Source organism: Lutjanus erythropterus, chromosome 9 (genome assembly GCF_056507025.1).
Source record: "Lutjanus erythropterus isolate fLutEry1 chromosome 9, fLutEry1.hap2, whole genome shotgun sequence".
In the NCBI taxonomy this organism is placed as follows: Eukaryota; Metazoa; Chordata; class Actinopteri; order Lutjaniformes; family Lutjanidae; genus Lutjanus; species Lutjanus erythropterus.
The window spans coordinates 33,882,576-33,909,300 of NC_139325.1; the positions used below are offsets into that span (position 1 = coordinate 33,882,576).

The 26,725-nt window shown below is 38.6% G+C and overlaps 2 protein-coding genes across 2 annotated transcripts; one reads left to right on the top strand and one right to left on the bottom strand.

Annotated features, from left to right (window-relative positions):
* Positions 1–1,667: 1,667 nt before the first annotated feature.
* plekhg6 (pleckstrin homology domain containing, family G (with RhoGef domain) member 6) lies at positions 1,668–20,044 on the top strand. Its single transcript, XM_084727250.1, has 14 exons — positions 1,668–2,179; positions 3,697–3,831; positions 4,108–4,245; positions 6,305–6,400; positions 6,546–6,596; positions 6,891–7,040; positions 9,364–9,474; positions 11,340–11,489; positions 12,136–12,270; positions 13,278–13,397; positions 13,499–13,631; positions 13,736–13,851; positions 14,844–16,399; positions 19,437–20,044. The coding sequence occupies exons 1-14, from the start codon at positions 2,012–2,014 to the stop codon at positions 19,615–19,617; spliced, it is 3,240 nt and encodes a 1,079-aa protein (XP_084583376.1). The 5' UTR covers positions 1,668–2,011; the 3' UTR covers positions 19,618–20,044.
* A 43-nt stretch (positions 20,045–20,087) lies between these two features.
* On the bottom strand, positions 20,088–23,269 carry lag3 (lymphocyte activating 3). The gene is made up of 8 exons (XM_084727251.1): positions 23,096–23,269; positions 22,844–22,964; positions 22,456–22,676; positions 21,835–22,086; positions 21,433–21,741; positions 21,086–21,343; positions 20,831–20,952; positions 20,088–20,451 (listed from the first exon to the last, which is right to left on the bottom strand). The coding sequence occupies exons 1-8, from the start codon at positions 23,142–23,144 to the stop codon at positions 20,356–20,358; spliced, it is 1,428 nt and encodes a 475-aa protein (XP_084583377.1). The 5' UTR covers positions 23,145–23,269; the 3' UTR covers positions 20,088–20,355.
* Between the last annotated feature and the right edge of the window lie 3,456 nt (positions 23,270–26,725).

A 26,725-nucleotide genomic window follows, 5' to 3' on the forward strand; every position in this document is an offset into this window, starting at 1 on the left:
ATTTTATTGCTCCTCCAGAGTCTATTATCAGAACTGTGTCCATAACAAACTTTAGAATGCCAGTATTGACCAATCAGAGTCAAGTATTTAACAAAACTGTGTAATGTTGACATAATATCAATACTTCATCATTACTTGTATATCACAACATCTCTGATGTATAGTACAGATATTCTCCTTTTTGCTTGTATGTTCTCATGACTTTGGGGTCTGGGTATGTGGTAAGATAAATCTAAACAGAATAAGAAAGAAGGAAAACATATTTCTGCTACACAAAATCATATTAATTTTATATTTATTTTGCACAAATCCCAAAAAGGTGCCCTAATTCTTTCATTAAATAAATGTTGATGTTATGTAAAATTACATTACAATGAATGTCTTTTACAGGACATATTATTATTGTAAATCTAAAATAAAATTCCAAAAAATTAAAACACTACCCATTAATCCTCTTATCATAAGTTTTATTCATTTGCAGGGATGATTGTAAAAAAAAAAAAAAAACCCTGCATATAATTAAAAAAAAAATACGTAGAAGTAAAAAAAACATAAATTTAAAAATTTTCTTGTAAGTTTCTGGATGATTGGACATCTTCAAGATGTGATGATATACAGGAAGCGGATAAGATCTTACTAAGGTCATATTCTGAAGAAACAGATATGTTAATGTCTGATGAATATTAAGTTCATCTATGAATACTAAGATAAGCAGGTTTCTCAGCTGCTCAGTGACCCGATGAAACTTCTCACGGTTTCAGGCTCAGTATCATCGTGGAGCCACGTAAGGTCCCTTTTTGTGTTTTTCATGTTAGTCATATTGATATGAAACATCAGGGTAAACACAGGTGTTACAGATGATAATAATTATGGTCCAGTTCCATCTAGTGTAGAAAATAAAGCATCACTCTGGCTCTGTTCGACCTGAAAGGAATGGAGCCTTAATTAGTATCCCTGACAACACCTGTGTTTACCTACTTTTTCATGTAAAAAAAATAAAAAATAAAAAGTTCTATTCTTCTTTTGGACATTTTTCTGTTCTGGTGGTCAACATGTGGAACTGATTACTTACATATTGACTTTTATGGTTATTTTAATATATAGTTATTTGTGTTTTGTGGTTGTGTGTTTTCAGTATTTTCTTCTTGATTTTTATGTATATACTTGATGTTTATTTGTATAGGAACATGTATACACCACGTCATTTATAGCCTAAGCTAATTTGCAATGAGAGGCCTGGTTATTTAGACATTTATATACTCAGAACTTAACATATCAGTTCCTTTAGACTTTGACACTGGTAAAAATCTAAGCCTCCTGTAAATCACCTAGACACCTGAAGATCTCCAATTATCCAGTAACTGACAAAAAAGCTTTAAAAATAATCATGATTTTTGTGGAGTATAAATGTTTTTCTGCTTGCTTATTCTGTTTATATCGATCCTGCAACATATCTTGACCCTGAGAGTCACAAGAACAAGAAAATGGGATTACAAAAGAGACATAAGATCGACAATGACAGCTCAACAATAACTACACAAGAGTCAGTACAAAACTCACCATCAGCAATAAATACATTCATTAATAACACGAAACTCATAAGTCGACGTGAAAAACGATCCCAGTCAGGATCCAGTTTGAGTTCTGTAGTTTAGAAATGCTCAGAAGCCAAGAGGATCAGGAACCACCCTCTTAAAATATGAACCGAGCTCATTGTTTACAATATCTCAGCTTTTTCTTTTTTGTTGCCATCTGTGTTTGTTTGCTTATGTAGCACTTTAAACCTTCATCCAGGGAAGTAAAGTCTTTGTAAGCTGTTTAAACTGATAACAAAGCACAGAAAGTCCCTCCATTCTGTCTTACACGCTGTCTTGTAAAGCCTTTTCATGTAAACTATTCTCCTCCGTGCTGTCACACACCTTGTTATGGGAATGAGTAACGCTGTGTGCTTCTCCTCAGCTTTTCCTCAAAAGCACCGCATGTAAACAATGGTGGTGGAAATGAATCACTGATGGAAGAAACACTGGTGCTGTGGCGAGACGGCGTGGACGGGGAGAGGCAGAGGGACACGGAAACCAGAGAGACAGACGTGGTTGATGGGACGACAGCAGCTGCAGACATAAACAATCACCACAGGGGGTCAGCAGACAAACAGAGGTTCAGTACTTTTGGATATCAGGCAAGTGACGTAACAGAGTGGGGGAAGTTTTCTGTTCTGAAGTTAACAATGGTGAAATGTCAAGTATTGTAATTTAGCGCAGTTTTGAGCTTCTTTACTTGAGTTTTTCCATGTGATTCTACTAGTTCGGAGAGGAAAGTACTGCACTTTTACTCCACTACTTTCAGCTGTAGTTAGCAGTTATTTTGCAGATTATTTTTCATGCTACAAATAGGATCAATTTCTAAAATTGATGCATTATTCAGTGAAAAAAAGTGACTCTTATCAAGACTGAAGTTTTATCTTTCCCTTTGTAAAAAGGGAAAAAAAGAAAAAACAAATATACCAGTTTTATGAATATTTTAATGTTATTTTAAGACAGATCATCTTGTTGCAACAACGCCTTAAACTCTTTTGTTTTAATATACAGACACTTATGAATGAAAAAAGTGTTTTTTACTGCATTGTGAAATATGATTTTAGGACTCAGTTATGGACATTAAAGGGTAACTTAGGTATTTTTCAGCCTGGACTCTATTTTCACACGTTTTATGCATCTACAAGACTAAAGCGGACAACAATATTAGAAATCCAGTCCAGTACTGAGCGAGACTTTAGCATCGACAAGCTGCCATGTAATCCTTACGGGCAATTGCAAACTGACGAACGAACAGACATTTACAGAAACAGTAATCTTTTTATGATCATTAAACATGCTTTATTCAAACTCACCAATATATAAAACTTCCCAAAATTTAACAATTTCTGGTTGTCTGGTTGGAATAAACCTTTAATTCACAGAGTTAAATGAGAAAATATCAGGAGAGGAGCAGCGAAGAGAAATCATCACGTAGAGCTGGAATATTTTCACATCTACTCAGAGAATTATTTGTTTCTGTGGATTTTAAATGAAATGCGTTTTACAAAAATAAAATCCCTGTTCCTGTAAATGGAATCAGATGGATTCGACGAGAGCCATAAAACAGCTGTTTTTGGTTAAACGAAAATAATCTTTCTCTTTCTCAATAAATGGTCCACGTCTGTTGCAATCGCCTCCGTTCTTTCTTCCCCATAATGTTGTCAGACACTTCCAACAACAGTCTGAGCCTTTCAGTGGAAAAGCAGCTGCTGTGGTCTGACACACTACTGGACCAGTTTAACAAATTGTTGGCCTCATTAGTCACTTAGACTTGAAACACAGGGAAATAGAGTCCAGATTAGAAAACACAGAAGTTCCCCTTTAATGTAACCCTTTATAGGGTTTTGCAGGTTTAACAATTCAGTACTTAGTTCAGATCAGATCAGCACAAAAATGCAGCTTACACATTAATGCATCAGTGAGTAAAATCCTATGACATATATGGCACTATGAAAGGGACTATTGTATGAAAAGTACTTCTACTTGTGTTACTTTATGTACCTTTTACTGACATTACTATTACCTAAGATGTAAAATACTTGTGGAGTATTTTTGCATGTGTCCAAGTGTTTAAAACAACGTGAAACCGAAATGTCTGACAGTCATCTTCCCTTCCCAGAGGCGGACCAAGCAGAAAGTCGTGACTGACTTTGCAACGCTGAATAAGGGAACATCTGCAGGAGCCAAACCCAGAGCTGCTCTGAGACAGGTCCTGTTCAGCCAGGGAGTGTCTGAGAAAAACCCGGCGTCTGAGGTATTATGTTGTCTCCCGCTCATCACGCCGTACGCTGACACGTTTAGAAACAGATACAGACTTGCTCTAACCGTGTCCAAGCACTGAAACAACTGAGAAAACCTCCGGCGCTGCTTGTTCTGCTCCATGTTTGCACTTTTTTAAATGGAACATATGACTACAAGTACTCATAAAGCCTGTTAATGGCCTTTTCTGTGGAATCAGATTCTTCCCTTTTTTTTTGTTCTCCCTGACATCTGTCTGATGTTTTTCTTCTGTTCTTATTTTTGTCCTCAGGATCGAGGTCAGCTGGATGGGTTGAAGCAGGTTCTGGAGACCTTCTCTGTGCAGGTCGATCTGAGGTGGAAGTGGAACGCGGAAAGTCGGGGAACGACGCTGGAGAAGAGCTGGACAGATATAGTGCACTCTCATTCGGTACGGGCCCTCATAGGATAGCTCTTTCTTACTGTCGACAAATCCCATGAAAAGACCAAAACCTACAATGAACAGATCCTAGTAAGTGTGGTCTGTATATCAGAAGCCTGACATGTTGTAGCTCCACTGTTGTCCAAAACTATAAATACACCTCAATGAGCCACATGCACTGGGTGACATACTCCTTTATTATCATGATCATGGACAACATCAACAACCATCCTGCTGTTAGTCGCACCAGATCCGCAACAAAAAATAGTCCCCCACAGATGCACCACTAACTTCTATTTGAATAACTACAGCACCCAGTTTTTTGGTTTTTTTTCAGGAAATTATTTAGGATTATTTAAACATAAAAGTACATTTTCATGAGCCATATTTAAAGATTAATGTGAAGGGATGAAAATGGGAAATACAGCCTAGTGAAGTGAAGTATAGTTAAATGACTTTTCTTTTGTCATTTCTTGTGTAGTTAACTACTAAAACTCCAAACAATTTTGGGGCATAAAAGAATGATTTTTAATTTTTATCTTACCGTTGCTCCTCTGCTGTAATCGATCCTCTGTTTGCTCGGCCCCGTCCCCTTTTTCTGTCACCCTGACCTTTACTTAGGCCAGCTGCGTGTTGCTCAGTGTTCACGCAGTGACAGCGTCATGAGGGATAAACCTCACAAATATTTGTGTTATATTTTGTCAGTTTGATATTTTTTTAACAAAGTAGTTTGAGCAACTTTTTCTATGTAGCTTTCATTAATGTTTTTTTTTAATACATTTTCTGTGCTTCAGCTTCTTCCAGTGTGAAAGATCCAGTAACTTAAAAGAGTAATAAATAAACCCTGCATTCAAAATCAGGTATTAAGACGAGTTATAGCATCAAAATATACTTAAAGGGGCAGTTTTCGTGGCCAAATTAAAAATAGATATTTTCCTTTTACCTGTAGTGCCATTTATCCATCTAATGTTCTGGTGTGAGTTGCAGAGTTTTAGCTGTCTGGCTTCAATATAATAATATAATAATAAATATTTAAAATAATAAAATACATTTGAAAAACTCAACAGCAAAGTCCCTTTCCAGAAATCATGACCCAGCTATTTTCTTTGCATAGTAAGATCTACTGGAACTACGTTCTTTCTGCATTAGAACACATGAAACTGCTCACAAAAAGGTCTTTGGGTTATCTTGAGTAACCGGGTCAGGCTTCCTGGAAACAGACAAGCATTTACTTTAGAATCATATTTCACATTGATGCATTCATATACAGTCACTGTAATGGGGGTAATTTTAATCACTTACTGCTGGGAAGCTTAATCTATAATAATACATCATCATTTATTGATTTATATTTTGATAAGTTAAGTTTTCAAATCAATGTTTTGGAGTAAAAAGTACAAAATTGGCCTCAGAGATGTAGAGGAGTAGCAGCATAAAGTATCATAAAATAGAAATACTCAGACAAAGAAAATATACCTCAAAACTGTACTTAAGTACTTGAGTTACATTCCACCACTGAGTATTACTTTGTTCTTTTTTATTTGTTGGCAATAAAATAGATGACTGTCACCATATCCTTAATAATAACAGCAACAACAATAGTACCACTACTACTAATGATAATAATAATAATAATAATAATAATAATAATATGATTATTTGTATAGCACTTATCAAAACCAGCATTTCAAAGTGAATGCATAAACACACAAAACAAAACAGTCAAATACAAAATAATATATGAAAAAGGCAGGCATAAGGAATCAAAGAGGAATGAAACTTACAATGGGTGATTAAAAAACATAAATAAAACACCAAGGATAAAATGCAATTTTAAAAAAGACTTAAGTGCAATGTTAAGAATAAAATGCAGTGTCAGTCAGTTAGGAATTATGAGAAAAGATTATAACAAACCTTTTTGGTAAAACTTAATTATTCTCATGCTCTTGTCTTATGATAAAATATCTGCTCCATTGGTAAATTTCACACTTTGTTGAAGCATCTCTAATTAACTCTCTCCTTTCCCTCCCGTTTCTTCTCTCCTCCTCTGTCTTGTTTTAATTTCCAGGCGATGTCTAAGATGCAAAGGCACCAGCAGGAGGCGCTGTGGGAGTTTGTCCACACTGAGCTCACCTACATCAACAAGTTGATTATCATCAGAGACGTACGTCCTCTACCTGCTGACATAGTCTCATTTAAATGCCCATATATTCTATTATGTCAGAGCTGAGAGGGTGTTTTCCACAGGATGTTTAACAAAGCTGTGTGTGTTTCTCTGTGTGTGTGTGTGTGTCTGCTGCTTCTCGCAGTTGGTGATTGCAGCTCTTGTCAATCTGCACCAACATGGATTTCTCCTGGAGGTCAGCCTGCACCGCACGCAGCCTCACTGAGACTGGAAACACACAAACCAGCTGCACAGCACGCTCGATCTGAGGGCCTATTTTCCACCCTTCTGCATACCACTGACATATATTAACTGGCACAACAACAACATCCGCTTTGCTTTACACAGAATAGCCTACAACACATAAGTGGAAACTTGAAGAGCAGCACCACAACAGATTTCCACTGAGAAGACGGAAAATGTCTCAAAGCAGGGGAGTGAAACTTTAACACAATTGTTTTTATTTTGTTTCGCCTTCTTCCTGTGACAGGTGACCGCTGAGCTGCTTTTCTCTAACCTTCCCTCCATCCTCGCTGCACACCAGCTGTTCTGGAAGGAGGTGATTTATCCCATGTTACATGAGGTCCGGCGGACAGGCGTGCCCTTTGACCCCATCAGGTTGGAGGCCGGCTGCCTGCAGGTATGACCTCACTGTCTGCAAGATACAAACACATCAAAGCTCTGTTTCTGCCTGTCAGTGGTTGGAATGTAACTAAGTACATTTACTCAAGTACTTCCCTTTTTCTAACTTTATGCTGCTATATTTATATCCCACAACATTTCAGAGGGAAAGTTTTACATTTCACTCCATTACATTCATCTAACAGCTAAAGTTACCAGTTACTTTGCAGATTAAGATTTCCCAAAACCTATGTGTGCATGTAAATTATGATTGATTGTAACAAAGTAAATAAAACTGCTACATTAAAATGCTGGTTACAAGATAAATTATCAGAAGTAATAATCAATAATATAATATATTATAACTTCAACAGGAACCATTTGGTTGCATAATGAGCACTTTAACTTTTAATATTTTAAATGCATTGCCTGACAATCATCATCAACACCAGAATCACCCACATATGAAAACGAGGGCTTTTTTAACATGAGGGGAAAAGAAAGACAAAAATATTTGGGTTCAGAAATAGATAAATAAAATAATATACACACATTGGGAGACTAAAAAGTATACTGGAGGGTCTGTTAATTCTGCATTTACAAAAAGTCTGGATGATAGGAAGAAACGTCGATAATTATTGTAGTTCTTGCATCCGTCTGGTTTCTCAAAGCGTGAGTAATTTTCTTCATTGTGCAGTTGTGTCAACACTAAGAGTTTCTTTTGTCAGCTATTTCATTTTATTTATTTTTATTTTTTAATTTCATAAGCCACCAGTCATATTCCTCTCTGTAAGTATTTACCCTTCTTCCTCAATTTAAAAAAAAAAAATTGTTTGAAAGACAAAGACATGACAAGACAAGTTTTTAGGATGCTTTGGATTTCAGTCCAAAATGAAGTTGTAGAGCCTGAGACAACTCCAGCACACACAAATGTGATTTGTGTCTTTGTTCCCACCGAATTTCCAACAGTTAAGCTGATTTACAAATAATTAAAAAATTACTCCACCAGTTTAGCATTGCAATCCTGTATTATTCTGGACTCACGATGGATGGACAACGTTCTTTTTTTTAAGGATTAAGATTGACGCAACAGAACTGGAGGTATCATCTTTTTCCTTCCACTCATTCTTCTTACTTGCAAAGATCTGGCGCCTGACTGACAACACAACCTGACCGCCTACAGTTTGGTCGGAGACTCAAGTGTGTTATGCGAGAATCAGCTAATGCAGCCTGGAGTCTCAAGCAGAGAGAGGAACAGGCTGCTGAAGGCTTGTAAACTCACTTCTTTATAAGTTTGCACCCCCAGATTTTCTTTAATTTTCAAGCTTATAGTATTTCTAGGTTCTCAGATGCCTATATGTTCTATTTTACCCCCTAACCTTAACCCTTTATGTGCTTTATATAGCTAGGAAACATAGAACCCAGTGCCCAGTTGCATAAACTATCTAAGTTTGTCTGTCTTAAGCAAAATATTTCCCTAAACTGAGTGGCTCATCTAGGTGCATAAAGTCTCTTAAGATGGACCAAGGCTTCACATGCAACAGCAAACGTGCACTTCAGTTACCATGGATATTCGTCACTCACATCATTCTTTTATGTTAGTAGACAGCGTTATTGTTCTCCAAAATGGACAACAAAGACAATAAAAAAGAAGAATGGGGAAAGAACAAACACATAATCCAAAGTAAATTTAACCAAGCAGCCATAACAAATAATCACAAACTGTAATTTGTGGCAAGAAATAACTGATAAAATGAACCGCAGCTGAAGTGATGAAGAAACAAGAAAAAAACAACAACAACAAAAGTCAACAAAAACTGAGATTTAATAAAACGATACAGCAGACATGAATATATGAGACAGAATTATGTTAACGTTTGGCTGTAAGTTGATAGCATCACTCAGGTCCAGTGGGTTTCCCCTGTTCCAAAAATGCATCTTGGTCTCTCTTCCTCTTCAGCCACTGTCTCATGTTCCACAATTTTTTTCTTCTCTAAGGGACAATTAATGGTTCCCTTAACATTTTCTGAGGAAAATGGTTATTAAGGACCTTCTAGTAATGCATAAGGGACTTAAGTAGTGAAGGGCAAACACTTTGCAAGCAACACTCTAAGGAAAACCTCATGGTGCTTTTATGCAACTCATTTTTTTTTTCCTGAGGGATCCTTAGGTGAATATTTAAGGGTTTATGCAACCAGACACTTGCAGCAAAGGAATGACCACATATGCGGTACTACAGTAGAAATTGGTGGAATAAAATTTTGTATGCAGGACTTATGCCGTCTGAAAGAAATGGGGTTTTTTCACATCGTCATGAATCATCTTTTTCCTTTTGTCCCCAGTTCCATCAGCGCTTCTCTTGCTACCAGCATTACTGCTGGGAGGAGGAAAATAACCTGGAGTTCACGCGCAGGCAGATGGAGAGCAACCCACATTTCCTCACCTACATCCAGGTCAGCACACGTCCATATGCACACCACAGGCAACACTCACGTACACAAACCACATTATTACCATTCAGTGCACCTCAGTGGAATTCAGTGTAATGACTAAGTGTTGTGTTAATAATGGTGGCACAGTGTGGCATGAGATACTTTCATAACCTTGTGGGCGACCTGTCATAGCCGCTTCCTGGCGGGCAACCACTTGTGACACCAACGTCTTCTGCAAATGATTCAGACTTTAACAGCAGTGGCTTTAAAGGATTTCCTGCTCGCAAAACTGAGGTCAAGACAATTCTGGGAATAGTGACCGAAAGTCAAGGGTGTCCTGCAGCACGCCTCAGACGGTTGCACAAACCATGGAAGACTAAAAGTCAGACTTTCGATAACATTTTGATAGAAACATAAACATCCTACACCTATCTTTTATAAAAGACCACAGGTCCCCACCGCAGTAATGTGTTTATTTGACACTTGCTTTTTCATTTATGTCATTGCATCGAACTTCAGAGCCTGAGTGGGAGGTGATATTTTTTGTTTAACACCAGACTTTGCCAGGAAACGGTACAGTACATGGTGGGTGTTAAAGGGGTCTTCTCTTTCAAAACAAACACATCTCACCCTGTGTGGTGGTGTTTGTTTTGGTAGAACGGTTTCATTTGTCAAGGGTTTCCAACGTCAGTCTTCCGCCATTACTCCGATATTGCGGAGGTGAATGAAAGCAAGTTAGGAAAGTCTCTTTGTGCAAGACTGTGAAAATACATAAGATTACAGACTCCAAAGCTAACGCTCACCAAAAGTAGATCCAGTCTTGAATGCCAGCTCCTACAGAACCAACCAACTCTTCTTTTGCATAGCTGCACTGTAAAAAAAACAAAACAAAACAAACAAACAAAAACTTTCAAAGCAACTGCCTTCACTAAAATTTGGACTTTTAAATCCAAAAACTAAAAAAAAGTCTAGCCATCCTATAATCTTTTGTTGAGATAATTAATTTTTCTTTTTAAACAAAAGAGCTTCTATTTCAAAAATCTTTCAGTAAACTCATTTATTAGAAGTGAATAGTGGTTAATGATTTCATATTTTCACTTGCAAACATTTCATTTTCAGGCACTGCAATAATGACGAATCAGGTTCGCAAATTAGTGAACCATTTTTTGAATACAGAAATTTGGGGGTTTCTAAAACTCAAATATTCAAGTTTATCTAAAGAGGAAAAGCACATTATGTCATCAAAAGAGTATCGGTCAGCAAAAATATTTTTTAGTTTATTTCAAAACTTGTTGAGAGCTACAAGGCAACTGACAACACAAATTTAAAAATAAATATTGAAGACAGTTGCCTTGAAAGTTTTCTCAACTTTTTTAACATTGTGTAGCTCTAAACATGATCAGACTTGTAGTGAACTGCAACTTTCTTGACTTGCAAAATCACCTTTTTAAATTGACAAACATCATATGTGATGCATGGCAAAACTGAGATTTGATCAAAATTATTTGCATCTTCCGTTGGACTATGGTGCGTTTTTTTTTTTTCCTGAAATTTGGTCCTGCTGAGCGCACTGTCGACAGTTTTCATTGGAAACTATTTTCTGTCAAAAATTATGGAAACTTTCCTTAGTAAGGATTGAGAAACACAAACATAATATATTTCAAAACACTGAAAAATTAAAACAAATAATAATTATTATCTGTACAGTGATTTTACTGAGGTAATTGCGGGATGCTATCAGACAAGAATTTGGATGAGCAGACTGCACAAAACAGACTTTTTTCATATTATTTCATTCATGTTTTCAAGCCACTATGTAATGAAAATATTCCTAATCAAACACACTGACTTGAAGCGATGTGTTCTTGTGTTTTTGGTGTGTCCAGTGGGTGGAGACTCACCCTCAGTGCGAGCGGATGCGACTCGGGGACATGCAGGCCAAACCCCACCAGAGGATCACAAAGTACCCTCTGCTGCTCAAAGCCGTACTGAAAACCACTCAGGATCCTCCTGTGCAGCACACACTCAGAGGCATGGTGAGGAACTGTTGCTATACCAATTCAAAGGATGTCTTAATTAAAAAAAAATATAGCAATTACAGATTTTTGTGACTAACCCTAAGTGGCGTGTCTTTCCAGATAAATTCACTAAATTAATTCACAAGTTTGACAGAAGGTATTATAAATAAAATCTCTGGTAAAATGTTCATTTTCATGCTGTTTTACACGAAACACTCAGTGAGAAACTATTTAATCTCCCAATGTCTTCTTTCATATTGATGATGAGTCTTTAAAATATAGTATAATATAGTGCAGAGTATCAAATATTTTTATTTTGAGAGTGCAAGGCATTATAGTCTGCCATGTAATGATGAAAAGGGTAAGTTCAGCACATGTGATTTGTAGCAAAATTGTGGCATTTAATGGTAAAGCTTATGACTGATTCCAGTTAATTAATAACCTGAAAAATCTTCACAATATTGAGAACATTTTGAAGAGGTTTTGGGGGATTTGAGAGGTTTAAGAGGATATCATCTGCAAAAAGGTTTATCTTTCTTTAATATCAGAAAGGTAAAATTTTCTTGCTGACATTTCTGTAGAAATTTTACCGTCTCAATTAATGGGGTGAAATATCCCACAGCCACTGACTCCCACTGACCATCTCCTTCTTGCTTCTCCCCAGTTATCCAGTGTAAACAGTTTTTTGGAGAGTATCAATAACTACCTGAAGCTAAAAGACGAGGAGCTCGCTCTCAGCATCTCTGCTCAGAGGGTGGAGGGATATGAGGTGGAGGGAATAAATGAAGAAATTGACAAGGTAAAGTTTATATTTTTTTTTTCTTTTAAAGGCTGTATATCTTGTCTATCGCAAATAACATCCTAACCATATATCAAGTTTTTGGTCAAGTAGACCAATGGACAGATTATGAGACAATGGGCACAGACGTGTAAAAGGCCACCCACCTCCTCTGCAGATGAATGAGACACCCAGACTGAAAGAGACGCTCCCTTTGTAGTTGTTGTGTCACTTTGTATTTATTTTATGTCTCCTTGCAGTTGTTTTGCATCCTTCTGTAGTTGTGTTGTGTCTCTCTGTAATCATTTTGTGTCTCTTTGTATTAATTTTCTTTGTCTTTGTAGTCATTTGCATCTGATCATAGTTGTTTTGTGTATCCCAAAGTTGTCATTTAGGGTCTCATGTGTTCACTTTGTGTCTCTTTGTAGTCATTTTGCCACTCCTTGTGCTTGTTTTGCATCATTCTGTAGTTGTTTTGTGTCTCTCTGTAATCACTTGTCCCTTCATAGTCATTTTGTATGTCTTTGTAGTAACTTTGTATGCATTATGTGTGACTTTGTAGTCATTTACATCTCTTCATAGTTGTTTTGCATCTCTGTGTAGTCATTTTGGGTCCTGGTGTGTCTCTTTGTAGTTGATTCGAGTCTTTTTGTAGATCTTTCAATAAGAAATATGAACAGAGGGTCTGGCACCTCCGGTCCCCTCAGGCCCCTGGGCCTAGCAGACCTCTTCACTAATCCATATGTGTGAAGAGGCACATGCAGAAATAATCGTGTACCTGATGATGCAGTTCACCCTATGACTGACTGTCAAACTGTACAGGGTTTACCATCTCTGGCCCAATCTCAGCTGGTATTGACTCTAGACAACCACAGCCTTCTTAATGATTGTATTCTTATTATATTGCAGATGTGATATATTATGGTTTCCTCCATCTTTCTTAATGTCAGATGAATGTGATGTGAATGTTATATTTGATCTAATATGTTCTGATACTGATGATTACTCATGATGGACTTTCTTGACAGCATGTCAGAGAGATCTGCCAGTTCGACCTCACGTGTCCCATCAGAGGAGTCGGTCCTGATGTTGTACGTAAGCTGCTGCTGGAGGAGAACTTGAAGATTCGGGGGAGAAAAGACAGCAAGGTGAGCAGAGCGCTCGGTTACTGTGCGTTCAGATCTCTTCCGGACATCGTTCTCATCACTGTTTAACTTTCTTGTGTTTCCTCATACATGGTATTATGCAGCTGGAGGTGGTGGCTCTACTTTTCTCAGATGTTCTTCTGATGACCAAAGTCCAGAAGAAAGGGGAGCGGCTGAAGGTGGTTCGGCCTCCTCTGGCCCTCGACAGAACGTACTGCATAGCACTGAAAGATGGCTGTGAGTAACACTTTCTTATGGACAAGATAGAAGACGATCAGACTCTTTATATATATATATATATTATACAGTGGATCCCATAATCATTACTCCTCTTCTACCAGGTTCATTTGTTCTGGTGGAGACAGGTGAGCTTCAGAGTGTTATGAATGTCTACATATTTGTGGCCAGTACCTCAGAGAGCTGCTCCACGTGGATCTCCACCATCCACCAGGCGAAGGTGATTTGTCCAGAATTTTTTGTTTTGAACTACTCGTGGTCTAATTTAACCATGCCATGCTAACAGTGTGAAATGCTGGTCTGTTCAGTCCTTTGGTCCAGACTGAAACATGTGAGCAACTATTGAATAGATTGCCACAAAACATGCCAACGGAAAGTGAAAGTTTTAATTCATTCAGTGAAATATCTTGACCTCTACTGCATGGATTGGCACAAACTTTTGTTTGAGGTTGACATATTTCTTCGGGGTTTGGGTTCCCAAATTTCTTCAGCTTGAGACCCAAAGGATAAATTCAATGTCTCCCTGGGACCCAAATTTACAAAAAACATGAGCGTAAAGTTTCATAATGAGCTTACAGTGTCCACTGAAACTAGGGGTTTTAATTTGGAAACAGACACAGGAAGTGTCGTTTATTTTATCATGTCTGTTAAGTTTTCTGTTGATTCTTTTTGTTAGTGTTTGCACCGTGGCGGTTTATGTTGGCAGCCTTACTGTCATTTTTGTGCCGGTTTAAAGTTTTAACCATTAGTGTGGCAGCTGTTACATTTCTCACGAGTGTGGTTTTAAGTGCTGTTTCCTGTGTTGAGTGTTATGTGTCATAAACACAGATCAGCGGCCTGTTTTAAATGAGTTTGTGTAACTCTTGACTGCCATGAAATGTGGTATACAAATACCTGTTTCCCTCTTGATGAATTGTAGTCACTTGATCCCACACTTATCTCTCCAACACTTTGCACCTATAAAACTAATATTTCCCATTAGCCTCAGTAGCACTTTTTGTATTTATTAGCATGCTAGCAGGCTAAGATGATGAACATCGTACCTACTTACTGCGAGGATGCTTATGTTAGCATTTAGTGCAAAGCACACTGTGTCAAAGTACATGTTTACTGAGCTGCAAGCAGGGCTGCAGACTTTTGGTCTTGTTAAATGACACAGAATTACGAACATACTCTTTCTATGTTGAGTGTTTTGTTTATTTATCTTGTCAGGAAACACTGAGGAGGTGGAGAGAAACAGAGAACAACAGAAGACTGGAAATCTGGAGAATCCAGCAGCTGGAGGCCAAACCCGTTACAGAAGCCAAGACCGACGATACGGAGACAGAAGAAAATCTTCTCACACCATCAGGGCGAGAGTCTTTTGTTGATGAACTTACTGAGGAATTTTTAGCCCATCAATCAATAAATGGGATGCTGGCGTCTAAAGAAACAGAGGAACAGTACGAGCCTCGAGTTGATGTAGCCACTAAGAACACTGTTATACCTTTTTTGCCCTCTCAGCCCATCAACAATAATCGTACATTAATGCGTAAGAGCTTAACTGGTCGGCAACAACTAGTCCAAGAATGTGAATGGATAGAAATGGACCTGAGAAGACAACAAATTGGGATCTATGCAGAAGAAGAAGAGAAACTGAGTGAGTCTCTCATGACAAAAGAGCGAAGGGTGTCCTGGAACCAGAGGGTGCAGTCTGCCCCTAATCTGGATCATTTCAATCACAGTACTGCAGCCGATCAATTCAGATACAACACAACTCGACCACATGTTCTCTTACTTGGTGGATATCCAGATGTTGACTACCCAACGGACGAAGATAGCAGCTCACAACCTCCTCACCAAGCAACAGTATCCAGGGAGGGGCCTGAGTTTTTAAGAGTACCAGCAGAGAGAGGAATACCAAGAAGGAGAGACTCGGATTCCCAGTCTGTGAACCAGGACATGAGGAGAAATTCCAGCTACAGCCAGCTTGGAGACATGGAGACATTTTCAGAGGCTTGGGGTTTCTCCAAAAATTTGAAGTCCCCTGGTTTACGGAGGAGGAGGCCGATCAGCACGCACCAGGTCCCCTCCATGGAGATGTCTAGGCAGTTTTTCCTGGACTCAGGACAGGCTCGGCCCGCTTCTTTTTCCAGTTCTGACTCAGAACGCAGCCCAAGTATCAAGAGAAACTCTGTTCCTTCCAGCCAGAGCTCAGATTCACTGCGGGTGCTGAAGCTGGGCTCCCTGAAGCCGAACCAAGGGATGTTTTGGAACATTAATGACAGAGTCTCTCCAGACCCCCAAACAATGTCTGAATCTGAGCTGCCTGATTTCAACGTCTACAACGAAAGGCCCAAATTAAAAACCCAAAGGAGTGCCTCCATTCCTAACATCATTATCGAAGGAGGCCATGGACTCCGGCTGTACTCCGGCAATCTGTACACATTACCACGAGCAAAGGACACACAAGTCCCCATCTCTGGACATAATCCTAATGGATACCCCTCACGTCTCGAGGGCCTTTTGGAAAGAGCCAAAGAGAGAGGGAGGGACAGAGATGGATTAAAAAGAGACAGATGTTTGAAAACAACTAATCTGAGGCCAAGATATTGTCCTCCTTCCCCTTCGTTTTCCACCACACCTTCACCGTCACCATCGCCCAGTGATGGAGACAGAGACACGGAGTGGGAGGAGGAGGTGGAGCTGTTGAGACACCGCGCTCTCACAGTGAGTAAAGGATGGAAGGAGCAGTTGGTGGATGGAGATGACGATGAGAAAAGGGACAGGTTAGTATGACACGATGTCCATTACTTTCACATCTTACTCACTGTTTGACTAACATGCTGTACGGGTGATCTCTGAATTTTATCTGATTGATAACTTTATTAATGTCCAGAGAGAAAAAGGATTTGTTTGCCCAGGCCCAGTAAAAAAAAAAAAACAAGAGACAAACTTTGACTGGTCACAACAGAAGACATATGAACGTATGGTGACCAGGTGTCCCACTTTGTGTGGGACTGCACAGCATTTTTATGTGGGCCACATTGTCATTGACTCAGACACGTGACTTATGTGACTGTTAATCACTTCTCAAACTGACCATCATCATGTTATTCTCTAAATATGTACAACTAAATAGTGCTAAAATATGTTCACATTTAAATGCACTAAATGTCCAAAAACAAAAATCTACTCAGATGGAAGGTATATATAGTTAATGTATTCCCGCCCAAACGGCTTTGCAATGCAGATGATCTATTTCCATGTACATAGGTGTGAAACCAAATATACAAATCATAGGAAACCCTGACTACTATAGCCTGTATGACTTCATTCTTTACATGCATTAAATCAAATGACCTCAAATTGAATGCGTGTTTTTAGAGCACAGCTAAACCTCACGGAGGTTGCTGAAACATCCCCTTTTCTAAAACCTGGCCTTTATCCAATGTCTGTGAAGAAAGCAGTGAAAGCTGTAATCACAGGGCCGTGTTTGATGCCAATCAAAACTGTGCACACGTGGGTCAGGATCAGTGTAACCTGCCACTGTCTTTTCTGCCTACACCACACACAACAGGAAAAATTGTGCGTAACCACAAAGTCAAAGCTATGCAGATTTAGGCAGAATATGATGGAAACTACCACAAAGAAAATGCAGCTACAACAAAGACCGGGAAAGTATTAATAACTGGGTGAAGACCTTGGAAGGCAGTTCTCAGAGAGTTTAATCTGCCAACTTAAAGAGTATTGGCAGGCAGATAAATTCAGTAGACATTAGATCAAAATTATAGATTACCTCTCAGCAAACACTGTCCCACTGAAACATACTCTTTCCCCCACATGTTTGGATCTGGTCACGCCATATGAACAACATGCTCTCACTGCAACACTAAAACAGAAACAATAGAAAACAATAAAACAAACAGAAGCAATAATCATGAACTAAAGGTTTAAGACACACACCATTACATTAAGAAACATATGTTCATCCTCTGTTATAATGTTTATAGTGTTGCCTCGGTTTTTGAAAGATACAGAATAATTTTATTGTAATTATTATTATTACTATTGTTATTATTTAGGATAATATGTTAGTGCAGTCTCAGTGTTTGTGCCTCAGGACTGACACATAACTGGATTACTAAGGGTAAGGAGAGCAAATAGTGCTCTTGGAAATTTGTATTATTGTTGATCACTCTCTCTGGATACTTAAGGCACAATGTGCAAATACAGACAAATGCATTTGTTGATACGACTCTAACTGCTACTACTCCTACCAATAATAAGAATAAGAATAATCTTATACATTTTGCAGTTCTCTAAATATAAGTTAAAAAGTGCTTTTAAAAAAACCCAAAATACAACAAAAACCACAAGGCTCAACTTTGTTGCAATCTATTTTTATTTTCTCCTTCACATGAAAGTCTGAGGCAGAAACTCAGCTACACAGCAGCTGTGACACTTCAGCAGGTTTGACACTTTTTGATGAACCCAGCCTGGCCTCTGTCTTCAGGAGGAACTCCACCCTGCTGCACAGCATAAAACTATCAAACAATTTAGATGCTCTCTGATATTCAGATAAAGTTTGTGTCAAAATACTCATTGTCACAGTCTCCATTTACGGCCTTTTGTGCAGATGTTCTCGCTGGCATCGCATGACAGATGTTGCTGCTTCTCTCATAGACAGCAGTTAGTAGAATGCACGTCCTCGGTGGCCTGGTAGCTCTCTTGGTGCAGCGTTCGCACATGTACTGAGGCTACGAGTCCCCTGTAAAGGACCTGGGTTTGACTCCCACCTGCGGCCCTTTGATGCCTTTCATCCCCCCACTCACTCTCCCCCTCTCCTGTCCTCACTTAAGCTGTCCTATCAAATAAAAGCCCCAAAAATATGACAAAATAATACATTAATAATCGCTTGTGTCGGTTAAATTAATCTGTATTCCCCTAAATTGGAAAATGTACTTTTAAACACTCAAATCTTTACTATCGAAATTAGTTTTCAGCGTTGAGTAGGTTGGTAATGGACAGACTGATATGTGAGAATGGAAACTTAAAATTACCCGGTGCTTTTCATGATCTAACCACAGAGCTCCGTGTACTAATTAAATCCTCATTAGCATGTTGAACACATGTCATATCTCAAGAAACATCTGCTAAAACTTTGTGTTTTGTTTTACATCAGAAACTCAGAAAGACAATGTAGCAGTTTATTTGTTAAATAGCCAATTTAATGACTTACTGCTGGTTTAATTTCTTACCCAATAAATTTATGAGGGCATAATTTAAGCTCTTTCTCTAGTTTAATGTTTCCCATAACTTTGAAATGTTGTACACCATTTATAATGTATTAAGTACTATATTATTCATGCTATATTGCAGTTTCCCAAACTTTGTTTTAGGCCTTATCAATAAATCTTGCGAAGAGTTAGCTTGAGTACAAATACATTTTTGCTCCCATTTCTGCATCACCTTATATTATCTGGACCATGTTATTGAAAACATATACGTGTTAAATACTTTATAAATGAGAAATACATACACTTAGGCTGAGTTAACAGGACATCTTATTGTTTTTCTTACTTCTTATTAGAAAAACAAGACAGGACATTTTCTACTTAATAAATGAGAGAAAATAAGGCAGAACTAAAACATGCACTGCAGATATAAACTTTATATTTGCAGAATTTCTTCCATAGTCTTTTATTTATTTGGGAACCCAAACGAACTGAACACATTTTATAGAGTAGTGGAGAAAGCACTTGCACAGTAAGTGTTGCAAACTCATCAGTTGTTTTTGACCTTCTGTTTCTGTCTCTCCGTCAGTGTTATCTTTTCAGACGGTGTGAATGTGGACTGGTCCGGCTGGTGCTTTGACGACGATGAAGTCATGGATCATTTACACCCCGGAGGCGAGGGGCTTCTGGAGGGCATCAGCCGATCGCTGGCCTTCTGGGATCTCCACGGACTTTCGGAGCAAGACGATGGGGAGTGCAGTCAGGTGTAGCTCTGAGGCTGCAGTCACTGAGTGGATCTAAAACTAAAAACAGCCCGTCATGCAAACTCAAAACTCGGTCCATGAGTGTGAACTGCAGAAAGTAATAAGGACTGTAGGCTTTTTTTTTATGAAAAGCTGAAGATCACAAAAGAGGAGAAAGACCTTTACAAACAGAACAAACAAACTTTTCAGCACTTCTACAAAATGAGTTTGCCATTGACACAAAAGTCTTCCATCTGAATTTATGGCTAATAATAATTCTGTAATTAATGTCAAATAATGTTGAATATTTTTTATAATAATGCAGAAATATGTGGTCAGTGTTTTGTGTAAATATAATGAAACCTTATTTTTTAAAGTAAATTACTGTATATATTATTTATACCAGTAATGACTTCCCCCTCTCATTGAGCTGAGAGTTTATTATTGTACTGTATATAATGTAACAAATAAAAACACGTTTATCTCTGTTAAATGTGCTTTATTGTAAAACACTTCATTCTCAGTATGTATATATAGAAACAAATCATCACACACAATAGAACAATTGAAAACACTTACAAAGATAATATACAACATGTAAAATTTAACAACAATACTGCTACAACATCTGCTCTGAAATTACTGTATTTATAAAACTTGTGCAAACAAAAATCTCCCAACATGTTTCAGGCATGAAGAAGACGGACCTCACTTCAGTTTAGCTCTCTGAGATCATTTCTGCGATGCCTCCGCTCTAATTTGTGTTCACTTTTTCTCTCTGCTCCTCTCTCTCTGCTCCCGCTCGTTGGAGGTGGTGTGAACAATCGTCTCCAGTGCGGGGTACTGAAAGATCCTCTTCCTCTGTGGAAAAGAAAAGACATGCAAAAATGTTTAAATGAGCAACACGAGTCCAATTCAAGATGTGAAAGAATGCAACACTGCTGAACTTTACAAATAAATTATGTTAAGTTATTCAGAAAAGATTAGTTGATTCCTCTAAAGCCCTGTTTTTTTACAGTGTAAGGTAACTTCTTTCCACTGAAAGTTATGAAAATTGTCTTGAATCAAGCGACTTATCTTGAAACAGACAAATATTTCAGAAGAAGAAGATTTTGCAAGAAATGTTGACATAATCCCATATAGCTTTTTTGTGCCCCAAACATAACAGTTTTCCTATAAAAGTCTAATCAGTGTTAATTTAGTTTTTAAATGACTGTAATTTTGTACAGCAGGTCTTTACCCTTTGGTGGTTCTTGTACATCTTTGCCAAAACCAGCAGCAGAACAATGAGGAGAACGCTGAGACCGACAATGGTCGCGGTGTTATGTGAGATGCCTGTTGATTTTTGTCCACTCAGACCACCTGTGGGGGCAAAGATATAAAAACAGTCAGATAAAAGCACAATGTGAGATTCTGCATGAGCATCAATCCAGGATCATGGTATATTATGAGTGTTTTTTAAAAAAACTGAAAAAATCAAGAGGAGAGAACTTACCCATCAGTTGAACGTGGGTTGTTACATTTCCCAAAATGCCTTCTTTCCCGTAGAAACGACATGTCCACTCTCCCCAGTTCTCCTCTGACACCTGGCTTATACTCAGAGTCTTTCCCTTCTGGATGGACCCAAAGGACTGGGTGCCATTGATGTCATAGACCACATGAACCCACTCGTAGTCGGTGACTTCGCTCGTGTCGGTCAGTTGGCAGGTCAGTTTCACGGAGCCTCTTTTCTTTGATGGGGTGCTGCTGTCGACTGAGAGAAAAACAAGACAATTTATTGTTACCTGGACAAAAAAAAGGATAGAGTGGAAGTTTATTCAAACTTAATCAATAGAAGCTTACTTTTGGCAACGACGAGCTGCATATTTCGAGTCAAATGTTGTCCTTTTACGGTCGCAGAGCATTTATACGTGCCCTCGTCTTCAAAAGCAACCTCTTTCAAACCGGCGGACTGATCCACGGGGGGCTGAGAGGACGGCGAGGGCGAAGAGAAAGAGGCGGGAAGGCGGCCGGGAATGAAAGACCCAGGTTTCACCTTCTCCCAGGCTGGCGCAGTGGGCGTTAAATCAGGGGAGAACACACAGGGAAGTGTGACCGCAGACCCCACGGCAGCATACACTTTGGTGTTGTCCTTGGATGGCTCGACGATTCCTGTGAGAGAAAGGAAATGACAGATGAGAGTTTAAGAACATCTGCTGTGAAAAAAGAGGAGCCAAGCAGCTTAATTTCTCTTTTGACTCTTACCTTTCACGCTCAGGGCTGCTGAAGCTCGCCCCTCTTTGCCCTTGTAGTTAATGACACAGGTCCAGCTCCCGGTCAGTTTCTCAGTTGCCTTTGCCGTCACAACACTTTTAGCGATATTGCCGTCTGATTGTGGGAGACCATATGGGCTGTTGTTCAGCATCCACTGGACAGTGGCGCCATAAGGCCAAGGTGTCACGTCACAGGTGATTGAAACTTCGCTCTCCCATACAGGAACAGATGAAGAGACGGACACTGCGGAGGATAAAGGTGAGGGTGAGATTAATGACATGTATTACAGCTAATTTCTGATCCAAGTGAGACCCCTTAGTTCCAGGGTTTCTGCAGGTTTCAACCAGTAAGATTATTTAGGACCATTTTAAGACCATTATGAGTGCAATTTAAGACCTTTTCCACTTTCATACTGGCAAAAAAAAATAAAAGCATAGTTTGCATTACTCCTTACTGGGTCAATGTTGGTTTTGTTTCTTGGTTATTGCAGAGAGATCAATACAAATTTTCCCCCAAACAGATGGAAGTTAATGCAGATTACTATGAATCTTTGGCACTGATTTATATATGGATATATATATGGAGTGGTCACAGTGCACATTATTTTCTTACCTTTAATGATTCTGAGGCTGACAATATTTTCAGTAGCACGGATTCCATTGTCCACCCTGCAAGAGTACAGTCCTCCGTCCTCCTCCTTCACGTCATTGATCTCCAGGCTGTAATCACCCTGGTCAAACTTGGAGTGGGGGCATTGCACGCGGTGGTTCCCTTCGGGTGACCAGCTAGCACCAAAGTACTGCAGACCGTTCTTTTCTTTTCTCCAAACAGTGCTGCGGAAGAGGGAAGTTGTCAGAAACAATACAGTGTCATCGGCGTATAGACAGATAAAAGTCTTAAATCTGAAGATGAAGGAGGGATGGACAGTGAAGCATGCAGCATAGAAGGGAAACTGATGGATTCATGGGTGTTTGGAGCTGAGTTAGCGGTGTCTTCTTACCCTGTGTTGACTTTACTCCAGATGATGGTGGAGGAATATGGGGGTGAATGGCTGCATTTACAGGGTAGGACAGCCTGAGACCCTGGTTCAACAAACACCTCGGTCACCTCGCATTGAGCCCCTGAGAGGGAAACAAATAATGTCACTTTAGAAAGAAAATGTGCACTTTAGCTTGCAGAAAAGAGTGCATCTGATGAAAATTTTATCTCTAAATTTAAAAAAAAGTGTGTGGTATAAAAATCATAAACTTACCTCTTATGAGAACGGCAGTCACTCCAAGGAAGAAATACTCCAACAGCATCTTTTTGTTGCTTGTTTTTGCTCTGCTCTCAGCAAATTTCTCTTTGATGTCTTTCCACCACTTGATATTCTGTGTGACTCTGCCTTCCACCTCCTGTATCTGTATCTGCGTCTGTACTTGATGTGTGTGTTTGTGAGTCGGGTTGATGAGGTATATAGCGATGGGGGCGGAGAGTGGAGTGTTTCGTAGTTTCTCTGCTGATCATGTGACTTCAGCTACAAACCAGACTTTGATGCGGTCTGCCTGTGTCAGCCTGGAAACTGTAAGACAGAGATGTAAACAGGGAGACCCACTTCCTCCCACGGATTCTCTCTTCTTCATCCTGTTTCCCTCACATCAAATACATCATGTAATAATATGTAACATTATTGAAATTGTAAACCAGAACATACACAAGATACAAGCAGACTACAGGGCAATGCATAGTAACATTAATATTTAGACATACTTTATCTGTATCTTAAAATCAGGTTTTTGTAGTTTTATTTATTTGTAGGAATGATTCTCTGCCAAATAAGCAGTAAACTTTATTATTACTATTACTATTACAATTACAATTATTTTCCACACACTGCATGTTACTTGTTTACAAATCTCCTCAGGATCATTTCCGTAAGTTCTTGTTGTTGCTTTGAAACCGAAATGGCAAAAGTACAACGCCAAACCACACCCTCACTCCTCCGTCACTGCCAGTTACTTGTGATTACAACCGCTGGTTAAATCACCTCATAATCATCATCATCATCATTATCAGTTATGATGAGAACATTAAATGGTATCACCGTCTTCTGATGGATATTCATGAAAATGAATCATCCACTTCTCCACTTTCTCGCTTCTCTGTTTCCTTTTCGTCAGTGCTTAAAGTGTCACTACAAAAGAAACAGGCCTACACTGCCGGTCAAATGTTTGTTTAACAGCCTACCATTTAGCATTTTTCAGAGGTTTTCGAGGTGGGAGGAAGGCCTCCTCAGGGGGGTCTCCAAACACCTTCAGGGGAGGCTCAGTGAATAGAAATGGAAAATATTACGTTTGTTTTTACAGTAGTTACCAAAAGGAGATCACATAGAATATTCCAGATATATGTAATTTGGTTAAAGAGGCAGTTCAGAGATGCAGTATATATTTGCAGAATCAGAAATTAATAAACGCCTTTGGACAAACTTTTTATTTTTATGTTTTTGATGTTGTCTGAAGTTGTGTAAAAAAAGTAATATTAGGCCACTTGGCTCACTTGGTGAGTGTCTATGGGATCAAAAACATAACAATAATCCCACAAACATCCAAAAACTTCAACTTTGAACAAAGACTTTGAAAACATCTGGCATATTTCATTAAATATCAACCAAGAAGATTGTTAATACTTAAAGACTGGAAAATTTGGGTTGAAATTAATATAGGAATGTCTTCTTATGCTCATATTTAATTTGCATAATTGATAGCTTCTTTGAAAACCCTGATTGGCAGCACTTAACTTTAACACCCCATTTAGCATTTACAAGCAGCATAGACTTTAATAAATGTTTATAACACATTAATATAGTTATAAGCAGATATTAGTGTTTATTAATGTATTTGTCAACAACTATAGCACTTTCTGATATACAGCATGAACAGATAATGAATGAAAATACAGTAAATCACAGTTGCAATCATATGGAATATGTCTACAGATGTTTTAATTGTTAATTGTCATATTAATATGTTCTTATGTCTGCATACAACTGCATTATAGTGTGTTGTAAAACATTTATTAAATGTTTAAATACAGCTTATAAATACTACATATGAGAGTTAAATTATAGTGTTACCTTTTGATTTTTCTGTATCTCTGTTGTATACTTACCTGTATAACATATACATGCTTGTACATACATACCTGTGTGTGTATACATAGATTAACTGTTTGGTCATTCTCAATACCAATCTATGCAATTAAAATAGAGCATCTTCCAATATCAATATACAGTCCAGTAAAAACTCAGTAGGGGTGTCCCAATTCTTCAAATCCACTATTTGACTTTCAATTTTAGGTCACAATTTGATTCAATTTTTGGATGTACACACACACACACACACACACACACACACACACACACACACACACACACACACACATACACATGAGTCTTAATTTGTAAAGATCAACATATCATTGGTTTTATGCCCTGACTGTAATTTACATTGTCAAATTCTTTAAAAAGGTGGTTGGATGATCTATCTATCTATCTATCTATCTATCTATCTATCTATCTATCTATCTATCTATCTATCTATCCATCCATCCATCCATCCATCCATCCAGACATTTTCCAGCACACCTGCCCATCAAGATAAAGTACTAATTAAGGGTGAGAACTCGCTAGTTAGCAGTTATTTGTAGAAACTTGGAAGACTGTGATTTTTAAAATGCTTATACAGCAGCCAGATGGCCCATATAGATAGATGGATGGACGGACAGAAACATAGAGAGTTACACATAGATGCGCGGATTGATACACAGATATCTTGTCACACAGATAAGCACAACTGAGAAAGTGTGGGTGAGACCACAAGAGCTGTTTTTCTTCGTTGTGTGGAGACATTTTCCCTGCTAGCAGCCATGTGACTGTTGGCTGAGTGATACTGTAAGTCTTAAGTCTTTTCATGTCATCCACCTTGAGCTTCTTCCTCACATCAAACGCTGCCAGCCTTCAAATCTAAGTCAGTGTTACATTTGTTTCAGGCTGTGGCTTCACAAAACAAAAACTCTAGAATAAACTGTGCCCCGTGAAGCCCGGCGTTTGCTGGGGGCGCGTGTGTGTCACTCATCATGAGGTGGGCTTTCCTCAAGCTGATGTTTAATCACTTCCACCGTATCTGAATATGGGGTGAACGTGCTGTGAAGGAAACTGCCCCTCACATGGAAACAACTGAGCTTTGAGCTTGAGGGAGAGCAGACGATTATGTTAATAAGGATGAGCCTGGAAAATAGTCAAATTGGTTCTGTAGAAGTTCAGCAGGTGAGTAGTTTGTTCCTGTGTCGAGCTCTCGCTGTTTTATTCAACAGTCAACCTTAACCCACTTCGATAGAATCTCTCTGTCAACCCTGGAAAGCACTTTCAAAATCCATCCACCTGCCTTTCAGATTGCATCCCAACTTGGTTTTTAAAAGCTTTGTTTCAGATGATTGGTCCAGATATTTTAGCTATTATAAGCTTCCCTGTTTTACAGTTTTTCTCCTCAATATGTTTTGGCTCATGAACCTTTTTTCTCCTCGTTTGATTGGTGCAGTTGATCTGAACATAGACTAATAAACTCCCAGCCTCATTTCAAAGATGATCTAAGTTTACTTGGGTTTACCCTCCATTTTACCCCTGGTTACCTGTATGTAAAAAAAAAAAAAAAAAAAAGCCATCATTTGTGCAGCACGTACACTGAACCAGATCATACAATACAGCCTCTCATGTACTGTGAACAGAAAATTCACCTTTTATCTTCCATGTGAAGTCATGTGTAGAAACTTTGCCACAAATTCATCCATATGATTCCTAGTTCATTACTGTCGTCAGGAAGGTCATTTACTAATTTAACAGTCCAAA